This window comes from Ceratotherium simum, chromosome 25, assembly GCF_057802395.1.
Source record: "Ceratotherium simum simum isolate JZ-2026a chromosome 25, ASM5780239v1, whole genome shotgun sequence".
Classification (NCBI taxonomy): domain Eukaryota; kingdom Metazoa; phylum Chordata; class Mammalia; order Perissodactyla; family Rhinocerotidae; genus Ceratotherium; species Ceratotherium simum.
In genome coordinates, this window is record NC_141924.1 from 19,829,342 (window position 1) to 19,842,143 (window position 12,802).

Below are 12,802 nucleotides of genomic sequence, written 5' to 3' on the forward strand. Positions count from 1 at the left end.
TGTTTCTCAGTGGCTCTTACAGCTAGTTTTTGTTTCATTAGTTCTCAAGTTGTCACTGGTTTTTGTACAGTGTGTTCATTAAATAACTCTTAATGGAGATAGGCTTTTCTGTTGCTCTAGTTTGCGTGATGAAAAACATGGCTGCTGTATCACTTAGCTTTCTCTAGTTAACCCGTGGTAACAGATGACTGCCCAAATCTCAGTGGTTTACAGCAACAAAGGTTTATTTCTCAGTAATGTAACGTGGACTGGGAGAGGGCTGTGGCTCTGTGCTTCAAGTGTCTTCATTCTGGGATCCAGGAAAGGGCTTTCATGAGTAAATACAGAATGATTTATTTGCATTCTTATCAATTGATTAAATGAAACTTAATATTTTTAAACTTTTCAGAACTTTTACAAATACTCTCTCCGTTAGTAGATACTCCTCAGAACCTGACTCATGGTTGGTATTCAGTGAATATTTGCTGAAGTGAATGAATAAACAATAGCCCATCCTCTTTCTCTCTCTCTCTCTCTGGTTTTTCTAATCACTCAGGACCACAGTCTAGAAAAGTTTTACAGCAGGTAGCTTCCCTCAGTTATTTTTTTCTTTTTTTTTGTGAGGAAGATCAGCCCTGAGCTAACATCCATGCCAATCCTCCTCTTTTTTGCTGAGGAAGACCGGCTCTGAGCTAACATCTATTGCCAATCCTCCTCCTTTTTGTCCCCAAAGCCCCAGTAGATAGTTGTATGTCATGGTTGCACATCCTTCTAGTTGCTGTATGTGGGACGCGGCCTCAGCATGGCCGGAGAAGCGGTGCCTCAGTGCGCGCCTGGGATCCGAACCCGGGCCACCAGTAGCGGAGCGCGCTCACTTAATTGCTAAGCCATGGAGCCGGCGCCCCTCAGTTATTTCTGAGAGGATTCTGGTGACTGAAAGTGTGTGTAAAGAGCTGCAAACTTTTCTCAGGAAGTGTTTACTCAGGAGGAGATACCCTTGGGCAGCAAGGATCTCCCTAACCATGGAGTGCTGTGCGTTCTGGGTCAGCCCGCTCCATTCATAATCTCTGCAGACCAGGAGCCTCTGTTCAGTTTTGCCTTGTAAAAGGATGAGTTCACTGGAAGAGTTGGAGCAGGAGATTGAACCTGGAAATGGTGAAGCAGTCGCAGCCAGGTGGCTCCTGTCCCATCAGGGTCTCTGTCCCCACCCTGAATCTGAGTCTGGAAGACAAACTTGTTCTGCTTGTGAGCCTTGCCCACCAGAGCTTGGGGAAGCCTAGGAGAAATGTCCTTCTCTTATCTTTGCCAAGTATGTCTGTACCTCAAAGAGACCTTGTATGATAGGACAAGAGAAGAAGGGCCAAGCCACTTCACCTTTTTTTCCTCTTCCTCCCAGTACCTCCTCTCCCTTTCAAGAACCTAGGTAAGCTTGCTTCCTTCTGAACTAATATGCTGTTAGTCAGTTACATCTTAGTGTCAACAAGGTTCTTGACTGGGCGGGATTTTTCCAACTGCATATTTTCATCCACAAGTGGGTCCTGAAATTTATTAAGCATAAAAAAAGAAACAGAACAGAAGAGGAAGTGTCAGTGTTCATATGTAATAACTATTGTTTTGTAAGACTTTTGTTACACACACACATACACACGTACACGTGTACAGATAGGATCCTGATGTTAAAAGTATTTCTTACTGTGAATCATGAACAAAAAAGTTTGAAAAGCCATTGTAATAGGGCTTTTCTTCCAAGTGACAGGGAGCAAATGAGGAGACCTGTAGTTCAAGCATTCTCCTGTATCTACTCAGTTAATTGCTTTTATTACAGGTCTTGAATACTTTAACCTATATTTTGTAAAAGGGAGCCTTGTGTTGTCAGCATGGGGGAATAGCTACATGTTTCAAACAAATGATTTAGGAAGAAATCTGTGTCAGGGAGCTTTAAAGAACATTCATTTTAGAGGTGCATACAAGATTTTCTGGACTTCAAAAGAGTTGATTTTTCTTATTCTTAAAATTTAGAAGCCCTTGAACATTTTTTTTCCAGTGAGTGTTTAAATTTTTATTTATATATTTTTAAAAGTTTTGAGTAGGTCATAAGGGCTTGTACTGAGTTAAATACTGTCTCCTCCAAAGTCATGTCCACCTCACAGCTGTGAATGCGGCCTTGTTTGGAAGGTCTTAGTAGATGTAATCAAGGCAAGATGAAGTCAAACTGGATTAGGGTGGGCCCTAAATTCAACGACCAGTGTCCTCCTAAGAGGAGAGGCACAAGACGCACAATCTAAAAATGCATAGATTAAATGACGTCGATTTCAAGTTTCCTCTTCCATAATCAACGCACAGTCTAAAAATGCATGGATTCAATGACGTCGATTTCAGGTTCCCTCTTTTCCAGTAGCTTCGCAGCACGAGGGCAGAGCCGCCCGGGTGTGGCTCTGCCTCAGGTATCAGAGGACGCCCGGCACGAGCACAGAGAGTGCTGTTAACGTCCCTCACCCGGGGGTGACCTCACCTCGGCACGCACGGCTCGGCGTCCCATCTGCCCCCGCTCCTAACGGTGGTAAACGCGAGCCGTCTCCTTGTGCGTGCCACAGGACGAATGCGCCCATCGGGTCCAGCCAGCTCCGAGCCCAAGACTCGGCCTCTGCCAGGGAACTCCTACCGCACGGAGAGAGATGAGCGCGACAACAGCCCGGGGAGGGGAAGAGACTGAGACTTCGTTAGAAAAATAGACACTGGCTCAGCCCAAAGTCCCACTTCCGCCCGGGTCACGTGCCCGCCCCGGCGCCGGCAGTGCCCTGGCTTTCGCGTCCGGCGCGGCCCCCAGCCCCTGCTCTTTCGGTCCCTCCCGCTGGCGGTCCCTTCCGGCTGCCGAGCGCGCTGCCGAGCGCCCGTGCTCCCCGCGGTACAGCTTCTCCAGGGGCGCGCCTGTAGGGCCAGTGGGGAGTGCGGTTCCTCCTCCTAGAGTTTGAACTGAAGGGGCGCGGGGAAACCACCCGGTGTCGGCCTCCCGCTTGCTCCGCAAGAGCTGCCTTTAAATTCTGAAGGCCCGCCCCCCCGCACAGAGAGACCAGTGGAGGCTGGCCTTAGGCCTGAGGCTGACCTTAGGCCGGGAAGGGGCGTCCGTCCTCCGCGCCCTCGTTTCCTGAGTGAGGACACGGGGCGCGGGCGTGGGAGGCCCGGTCGTGCCGACTCCGCCCCGCCGCTGCCGTGCGGCCCGTTTCCCGGCGCGGAGCCTTCTCACGCCGCCCGCTTCCCTGCCCGTCCAGCCCCGACCATGCCCGCGGGCGTGCCCTGGGCCGCCTACCTGAAAATGTTCGCCGCCAGCCTGCTGGCCATGTGCGCCGGCGCCGAGGCGGTGCACAGGTACTACCGGCCCGACCTGGTGAGTGCGCGGGGCCTTGGCCGCCGGGACGCTCGGTCCCCGCACGGCCGCAGAAGTCAGCTGCCGACGCGGTTAGCGTGTCTGCGCTGGCCCAGAAGTGATCATGGAGTCCCGTTGCGTTTAGGGCAGTGCATGGCCTGCTCTCACACAGTCTTAAGGTCTTCCACGGTCTGGCGCCTGCCTGCCCCTGGCCCTATCTTCTGCCATGCCCCACCTCGTTCCCTCTCTTGCAGCCACACGGGCTTCCTTGCTGTTTCCCAAACTCATCAAGCCTAACCTCAAGGCCATGCTTCTTCCCTTCTTGGAATGCTCTTCTCCCAGATCTTGGCTTGATTTCCTTCTTCACAACTTCAGGTCTCTGCTCAAATATCTCGTCCAGCAATAGAGTCCTTTAGATAGCTCCTAAAGGATTCCTCCTCTGCTATTCTGCCTCAGTCTTGTTTTCATAGAGCACTTCTCACAATTTGCAATTATTTTATTCCTTTGTTTAGTTCTTGTAGGCTTCCTCCACTAGAATGTAATCTCCACGAAGGAACTGTGCCTGTCCGGTTCACTCTTGTATCTCAACCACTAGAAAAGAGCTTAGACTGTAGTAGATGCTCAATAAATTATGTGTTGAATGAAGAATGAGTGAATGTAGGCATTTAAAGGAGGGAGACATTTAAACTGATCTTAATAAGCATTCATGGAATTAGGAACTAGGAATTAAAGGTGCTTTTGAGGAGTCAGACTCTTGGGGAGGTGGAGGAGAGGAAGTATGGTGCAAATAATTACAAGAGTGTGCTAAGTGTTATGCTCTAGAGGTGAATAGAGTGCTTTGGAGCACAGTGTAAGAAACAGTCATTTCTGCCTGGTCTCTGCACAGGCAACACTTACAGAGAACTAACCATTTGTGTTTCTAATTTCAGTTAATTGTCACTACAGTTTTGGAGGTGTTCTTGTTTTCTGATGAGGAAAGTGAGTTTTGAAGAGTGAAGGTGATTTCCGAAGGTCACGTAGCTTAGCGAGGATTTGAAGCCCAAGCTTTCTGTTCAGTGTGTTCTCTTTTTTGATTCCGTTAATAAAATAATGCAACACCCTTGTAAAACATTCAAATTGAATTCACGTATGTAGAGTAAAAAGTGAAAAATCCCCCCACTTACAACCCCCTTTCTCCAGTCTACTCCTCAAACATAACTACCATTGATGGTTGGTGTATATCCTTCCAGATTTTTACTGTTGTTAAATACACACACGTACACACATTTTTGGGGTGTTTTCCCCCATGTAATAGGAGTTCATATACACATTTCTCTGCTACTTGCTTGTTTTGGTGACATCTGTATGAAAAGATGTTTGTTTATATTGATCGTCTTTTTTCGAAAGAAAAAAGGTCAGAAATGACCTGGTCAGAAATGACCAGTGCATAGTCTTTCATAATATAGATGTCCCATATATAAATCAATCCCCTGTTGATATTTGGGTGGTATCTGCTGCAGCAGGGTTGCAGTAGCTGTTTCTTACCACTTCAGACTGCTTTTTTGAGTTTTAGGGAAGTATCAAGGATACTAGTGGAGACAGAAAGGGGTAAGAACCTTCCACAGAAACACAGTTGAGTCTGCAGCTGGCACAGGAGTAGATATCAGGCAGGCCTTACGAAGGAAGGAATGCCTGTGATTTGACCGTGGGAAGGTGACCTTTGATTCACCCATCTCATTGTAAGTGGGATTGTGTAAGGGTTGTTACCAGCAGCTACCGGGACCTTGAGAGGAGGCAGCACGAAGCCAGACTCTCTAGCAGGGGCATACTGAAGTGGCTCAGGCCACCTCATCCTGATGGGGTGATGACATAGGTGGTCCCACCTCTGTAGGGACTTGAAGGCCAGGCCTGGCTGGCTGTGTGTAGGATGCTGTACACCTTACTCACATTTAAGGAATTGGTGTTCTTCACCTACGTCTGCTGGTGGTGTTCCACTAATTACTGCCACTGCTGGTAATTGTGAACAACCACCGGTCTTCCCAGGAGTCTCTCAGTCTGGACAGCTGGAAGGTCTGAGTGGAGTCCAGAGCAGAGGAGACGGCTGCCCAGGGCTTGTGCTCAGTGCTGTCCTAAGGGAGGAGCATTAAGGGCGCTTTTTTCTAGTTGTCGAGCTCAGCTCCTCAGAATGGGAAAGAAGGCGAGGACTCAAGGCAGATGCTCTGTCGTGGAATAAAGAGTGTGCCTCTTGCTTGAGCTCCCCTTTTGCGTCTTGTCTCAAGTCCTCAAGCAGCATGGACAGAGGATGAGAAACCCTGCCACTAGGGCTCCTGGCAAGAAGTGACCAAGGTCTTAAGTTTATTAGCCAGTCAATAATTGTTTGTAAAGTTTATTTTTAATTTACTTGTTCTATTTTAATTTATAATCTTATTATTATTGAATGCATAGTATGTCAAAAGAGACAGTCTCTGGACTCATTTTAAAGCATTCATTTTAGTTGTCTCCAAACACGCCCATATACACATAACAGGCTGTGTAGAACCTCTGACAACATTGATAACTTTTGATGCCAAAAGACTTACTGGTCTTTTAAAAATTGGTTATTTATTTAGTATGTAAATAAAAGTGCTATCTTTTTTTTAATAAAAGTTAAATTGTCATTTTAGCTTTATACTGTATTGGAAATTCAAGTTACTCCAAATTTGTATGTGTGTAAGTGGGTAGTTGTGAATACTTTGTAGAAAATTGAAACATGTTATGATTATATTTTATAGGGCTTTGTGATTTCACATAATTTCCTGTTGTGACCTGGGGAAAAAAATGGCCATTCTAAGTTAATTAGTTTGCACAGTTTAATGAACGTGAAACAAGCTACCTTCTTTTCTTGTAGTAAGGGATTGAAATGTCGAAATCCTAGGACTGGTTTTAAGAGAGGGAATTGTCATACAGGTTACTCTGGCTTTTATTCCAGTTCCCGTTACTGATTTCTTAGAAAGTCATTTTCACTTCAAAATGAGAATGGTGCTATGTAGCACATCACTTACCTCCTTACCTCTCCTGTTATCCTGACCACAAACCCCACAGTCTTTCCTAAACTATTTTATTTCTTTAGGGTTAATTAATCATTAGGAGATAGAAGGGTAGCATGAGCCATGTCAAGGTGTTTGAACTTAGACGCTGAAAAGCTATTGAAGTTTTCTGATATGATTGAAACTATGCCAGAATAATCTTGCGGTTTTGTGTAATTTGAGTCAATATTTCATTTCTCTAATCTTATGAGTTTATAGGAGTCCTGAGGAAAGTCTGTTGATTTGTTCCTTCAGCACACTTTCTGACTGCCTCTTATAATGAGGGGCATTCTCATAGGGTTGTAAGAAATAAGGAGGAGATTAAGGTGTGGTCCCTTTCCTCAGGGACCTTGCAGTATACACTGATAACTGATAGAAATACATATGCCTCTAATCATTACGATATAGGACCTCATGGGTTAACTCTGGTCAGAGATGGGTAAACAACGTGTGGCAGGAATGGAGTGGAGGGAGTGACACATTTCATCTTCCTTGAGGTGTCACTGAGGTGGGCCTTGGCTAATGAGAAGAATTTTGGTAATGCCAATATGAGAGGCCATGTGGAAGAATTACTTGCAGGGGACGTTCCAGATGGAGAGAACAGGATGCACAAAGGCCTGGAGATGGAGGCATGTGAATACTTCACTGAAATGCCTTTTAAAGTCACCATAACCTCCATGTTGTTAAATCCTGTGAGTCAGTTATCAGTCTTCCTCTTTCTTGACCTGTCAGTAGCGTGTGACACAATAGAATACTCTCTCCTTGAAACACTTTCTTCGCTTAGCTTCTAGAACGTCACTCTCTCTTGGTTCCTCTTCCTCACTGGTTGCTGCTTCTCAGTCTTTCCTGGTTCCTCTTCATCTCCTTATCCTCCCAGCCTTGGTGGGCCACAGGGCTCAGTCCTTGACCCCTTTTTTCTGTCTACCTTCACTTCCATGATCTCATCTAAGCTCAGAACAGTAGTTATTATTTATATACAAAAACAATATACTTCAGCCTGGACCACTCCCTTGAGCTTAAAACTTGGTTATTACTTGCACACTTGACAGTTGCACTTGCATGTGCAGTGAGCATGTTCAAAATTGAGCTCCTGGTCTTCCCCCAACAGACCTGCCCTTCTCCTTGAAGTATTCCCTATCACAATAAATGGTGACTCCATTCTTCTGGTTGTTCAGGCCAAAACCTAGGCGTCATCCTCAGCTCCTATCTCATACTGTGCGTATCAGCAAATCCCATTGGCTTAACTTGAAAAATACATCCAGAATTTCACCGCTTTTTACCACCTCCTGTATTACTGCCCAATTGAAGCCACTGTCAGTTCTCTCTCACCGCAGTTATTGTGTTACCTTCGTGACCTGTCTTCTGCCCTCCACCCTTGCTCTCCTGCAGTCCATTCTCAACAAAGCCACCATTGTCACCTTATTACACTCGAGTCGGGTCATGTCACTTTTCTGCTCAAAACTCTCCGGTGACTTCCCATCTCCGCACCCCCTTTCCCCTCCTGACCTCTCGTGGAGCACCGTGTACCAGCTGTGTTGACTACCTCGCTTTTCCTTGAACACAAGGCACATTCCTGCCTCAGGTCCTCTGCGTTTCTGGTTCCATCTGCCCGAGACATGCCTCAGTATCTGCATGGCTGGCTGTCTCATTTTCCTTCATGTCTTTGTTCAGAGTCACCTTTTCAGACAATAAGCACATGAAAAGATTCTCAGCACCATTAGCCATCAGGGAAATGCAAATCAAAACACAATAAGATACCACTTCATAACCACTATGATGGCTATAATTAAAAAAAAAAACAGCTAATGACAGATGTTGGTGAGGATGTGGGGAAATTGGAACCCTCATGCAGTGCTGTTAAGAATGTAAAATGGTGCGGCTGCTTTGTAAAACAGTCTGGCAGTTCATCGAACAGTGAAACAGAGTTATATGACTCAGTTATTCCACGTCTAGGTTTATATCAAAGAGAAATAAAAACATACATCCACACAAAAACTTGGACACGAATGTTCATAGAAGTATTATTCATAAGAGCCAAAAAGTGGATAAATAAATTGTGGGTAAATAAATAAACTGATGAGTGGATAAATAAAATGTGGTATATCCATATAATGGAATATTATTCCATCCTAAAAGGGAATGAAGTACTGATATATGTGACAACATGGATGAAGCTTCAAAATATGCTAAGTGAAAGAAACTAGTCACAAAAGACCACATATTGTATGATTCCATTTGTATGAAATGTCCAGAACAGGCAAATCCATAGAAAAAAGTAGATTAATGGTTGCCTAGGGCAGTGGCTTGGTGAGGGGGAGGGTGGTGTGGAAATGGGAGTGACTGCTAATGGGTATGTATGGGCTTTCTCTTTGGGGTGAGGAAGAAGTTCTAAAATTTATTGTAGTGATGGATGCGGAACTTTGCGGATATAGTAAAAGCCATCGAATTGTACGCTTTAAATGGGTGAATGGTAGAGTGTGTGAATTCTCTCTCACTAAAGCTGTTACCAAAAAAAAGTCACCTTCTCAGGCTTTTTCCGACCACCTTTCTTGAAGGCAGTTTTGTATTTTTTTGCTCACTGCCTTATGCTTTGCACATAATTGGCACTTACTGTTTTTGAATAAATGAATTGATTCCTGATACCTGTTGTCTGTGCCAGGCACATGGTGGAGAGTCAGTAAATAGTGCAGGAATGAATTTCCAAACGTGGAAAGCTTTATTCAAATTTGTGATCTGTCAATTGATATTGATGCAAACTCTCCCTCTGTGATTCCTGTAGTTCTTAAGACATAGCCCGAAGACAGAGTCATTTAAATATAGGGCTAGAAAGGGACTCAGATCACCTTTATCTCACAATAAAGATTTATCATTGAATGGCAGGGGACTTTTTGTTCTTTTTTACTCTTTACTTTCTTTGAAGTCTTTCAGGTCACATTTAACTACAGTCTAAGAAAGCACTGATACCTAATTTTTTTTTTTTATAGACAATACCTGAAATTCCACCAAAGCGTGGAGAACTCAAAACAGAGCTTTTGGGACTGAAAGAGAGACAACACAAACCTCAAATTTCTCAGGAGAAGAAACCTCAAGATACAACTCTGCCAAGAACTCTGTGAATAGTATTTTAAGTCTTAAATATGTATTTTTAAAATTTTTTGAGTCAAAGTATTTGTTCTTAAGCTCCTAATACATTGCTAACTGCAGGGAAGGTGCTCAGTAGATATTAACTGATGCACTGAGGATTAGTTATGGTTTGACCAGTGTTTCTTGAAAACTGCCAAAGCTTGTATCGTCACCTTCCCAAATGTGGTTTGATAGATATTTAGTCTTGAAAATCATGTGAAATAGAGTATTTGCACTGACTCCTGCCCTTATAATTCTGGTTTATTTCTCTGAATAAGCTTGATTATAATGGCAAATGGAAATTATAAAAAACTGTAATAAAAGTGACATTGACAATGAATGCTTATGGTATGAAGTTAATATTTCTCTAAATATAGGAAAGTACTATTTGTACTAAACTGAATTAAATTGAAATATTTAAAGTTTGAATTCTTTTGGAATTGTGTACATAACAAAATTATAACAATTGTGACTTGGACTGTCACAACGTCTTTACCCCAAATTTGAGAAATCATGTTGGCATTTAATTTTTCTTATAAAACATATTTATAAATAACTGATAAATGAGTATTATAATGGGTTGAATTGTGTCCCCCCCAAAAGATGTTGAAGTCCTAACCCCTAGTACCTGTGAATGTGACCTTATTTGGAAATAGGGTCTTTGCAAATGTAACCAAGTTAAGATGAGGTCATTAGCGTGGGCCCTAATCCAATATGACTGGTGTCTTTATAAGAAGAGGAAGATGCTACATAAAGACGGATACACAGGGAGAATGCCGTGTGACAAGAGGCAAAGATTGGAGTGATGCAGCCAGAAGCCAGGGAACACAGGATTGAGAGCCACCACTGGAAGCTTGGAAGAGGCAAGGAAGGATTCTCCCCAGAGTCTCAGAGCACGGCCCTGCTGACACCTGGATTTCAGATTTCTGGCCTTCAAAACTGTGAGAGAATAAATTTCTGTTGTTTTAAGCCATCCAGTTTGTGGTATTTTGTTATGTCAGCCCTAGGAAGCTAATAACAAACATTTCAACCTTTTTCTGAGTCTATAAATACAGGACGAAAGTAATTGATAGAGCAGTTGGCATTCTGTTCAGCACTATTGTGAAAAATACACATTGTGGCAGGCGTGGAAACATGTCATCCAGATTCCCCAAGGAAAGGCTTGCCACCCCAGGCTGAGTGCTGTGGCGAGCAGCCTTCAGTTGTCAGCTCCTGCAGGGACTGCCTCAGCGAGCAGCACCTTGCTCGAAGCCACACCTTCTGCCATTAAGCATGACACAGATGGGAGGAGGGCAGCTCTGAGGGGCCCTGTTGGAGCTCAACTCCCCACGGGGGTGACTGAGGCTGTCTTTGGACCTGCCTTGCAGCTGAACTTCTGCTCAATCCCATTTCCTTTCCTTCCACAGGGGTTGATCCAAGGGCACTCCTTCATAAACATCTTGAATACTAAACTCCATCCCAGTGCTTCCTGGAGAACCAAATCTGTGACATAAACAAACCAAAAATTAAAGTAGTATTAGATTATTCCTTATTAAGCTGTGGGGGGGGGGAGTCCAAAATAGACCAGTTGCAACCTGTTTGGTACTTAAATTACAGTAGGTCAATTAAACAGTTATAGTACAAGGCATTTAAGACATATCTGCTTGTTTTTACCAAAAACAAAGGGAGTATGATACTTTTTATGCTTCCTGCTGGAAATAGTGGAAATTTGTAATTAGAGGATTTAGAAGAGCAAAAGTTTCAGATGTCACTAATTTAATGCAATCTGATCACTTTAACTTCTATATCATAACGATCTTCATTAAAAATGGTAATTTATATGGGACCGGCCTGGTGGCGTAGCGGTTAAGCGCGTGTGCTCCACTTTGGCAGCCCGGGGTTCGCAGGTTCAGACCCTGGGTGCAGACCGGGCGTGGAGCGGCAGACCGACGCACCGCTTGTCAAGTCAGGCTGTGACGATGTCCCATATAAAGTAGAGGAAGATGGGCACGGGTGTTAGCCCAGGGCCACTCTTCCTCAGCAAAAAGAGGATTGGCAACAGATGTTAGCTCAGGGCTAATCCTCCTCACACACACAAAAAAGGTAATTTTATAGTGGCCAAAAAATTGGAAACAAATTACAGCTAATAGCTAATATAACATCATTGTATTATGAAAGGAAGCTATACCTTAATTACAGCATGTTTCTCTATGACTGAGCTATTTTATTTCTTGTAAGAGAAAAGCAGGGCAGATTTTTAAAAAGATATACATTCAAGTAGAGTAGCTGGTAATTTCAAAATGATTATTGCAAGCTAACCCTGGAAAAATAGCTTGGGGGGAAGGGTGGGAAGCATACGATGAACACAAATATGAGAAGCCCAGAAAGGGGTCCTAGATTATCAAGAAAATTGTTTAGTCCCTAGCAAAACTTACAGTACATAAAATTAGGTTCCACAGAATTTTCTCACACACACGACTCTAAACATACAGCTGAGTAAGATTTTCTCCCCCTAGCCAGCTAAAAAATAGAAAAAGACTCTCATTTCGGATGGCTATCTGACTAGTGAAATTAGAGAAACTTTCTCCCATAAGAATACATTTCAAAAGAAATTAAATGATAGCTCAATGAGGATCTTCCCTCAATCTCTATAGTTATCTCCGTGGTAGGGTCATGGGTGATTTTTTTAAAGATAGCCTTTTTTATTTTGGAATGTTTTGATTTACAGAAAAACTGGACAGTACTGCATTCCCGTATACCTCTCCCCCCGTTTCCATGAATGCTGTCATACATGGTACATATGTCAAAGCTAAGGAACCAGTTATCCTCCAGACTTCATTTGGATTTCACCAGCTTTAATCTAGGGCACTCCACTGCATTTAGTTGCCATGTCTCCTTAGTCCCTTTCAATCTCTATTTCTTTCTATGGTCTTGACCTCGAAACTTTTAAGAGTATGGTTCACGTATTCTAGGTTTGTCTAATGTTTTTTCTCATTAGGTTGTTTTTGGCAAGAATCATATCGTGGCCGGGGACACACACAGACATCACTGGTAATATTAATCTTGATCACTTGGTTACGGTAGCATCTGCCAGGTTTCTCTGCTGTAAAGTTACTGTTTCTCCTTTCTATACTCTATTCTTTAGAAGACAATGCCAGCCTTCACTCAAAAAGAAAAGGAGAATTAAGCTCCACCTGGAAGGGGGAGCATCTACATTTATTGTCTGGGATTCTTCTGTAAGGAAGATTCTCCTATCTCTGGGTGATTTTTAAAAATACTTGATTTTAAGAAACTTTTCTTCATAAGTATGAAT

The 12,802-nt window shown here is 43.5% G+C and overlaps 1 protein-coding gene and 1 long non-coding RNA gene across 2 annotated transcripts; one reads left to right on the top strand and one right to left on the bottom strand.

Moving 5' to 3' along the window:
- Positions 1–206: 206 nt before the first annotated feature.
- Positions 207–3,792, bottom strand: LOC147913745 (uncharacterized). The gene is made up of 3 exons (XR_015556372.1): positions 3,287–3,792; positions 2,492–2,637; positions 207–1,517 (listed from the first exon to the last, which is right to left on the bottom strand). It is a non-coding gene; the product is annotated as an uncharacterized LOC147913745 (long non-coding RNA).
- UQCC6 (ubiquinol-cytochrome c reductase complex assembly factor 6) lies at positions 2,957–10,483 on the top strand. The gene is made up of 2 exons (XM_004418040.3): positions 2,957–3,364; positions 9,372–10,483. The coding sequence occupies exons 1-2, from the start codon at positions 3,257–3,259 to the stop codon at positions 9,501–9,503; spliced, it is 240 nt and encodes a 79-aa protein (XP_004418097.1). The 5' UTR covers positions 2,957–3,256; the 3' UTR covers positions 9,504–10,483.
- The last annotated feature ends 2,319 nt before the right edge of the window (positions 10,484–12,802 follow it).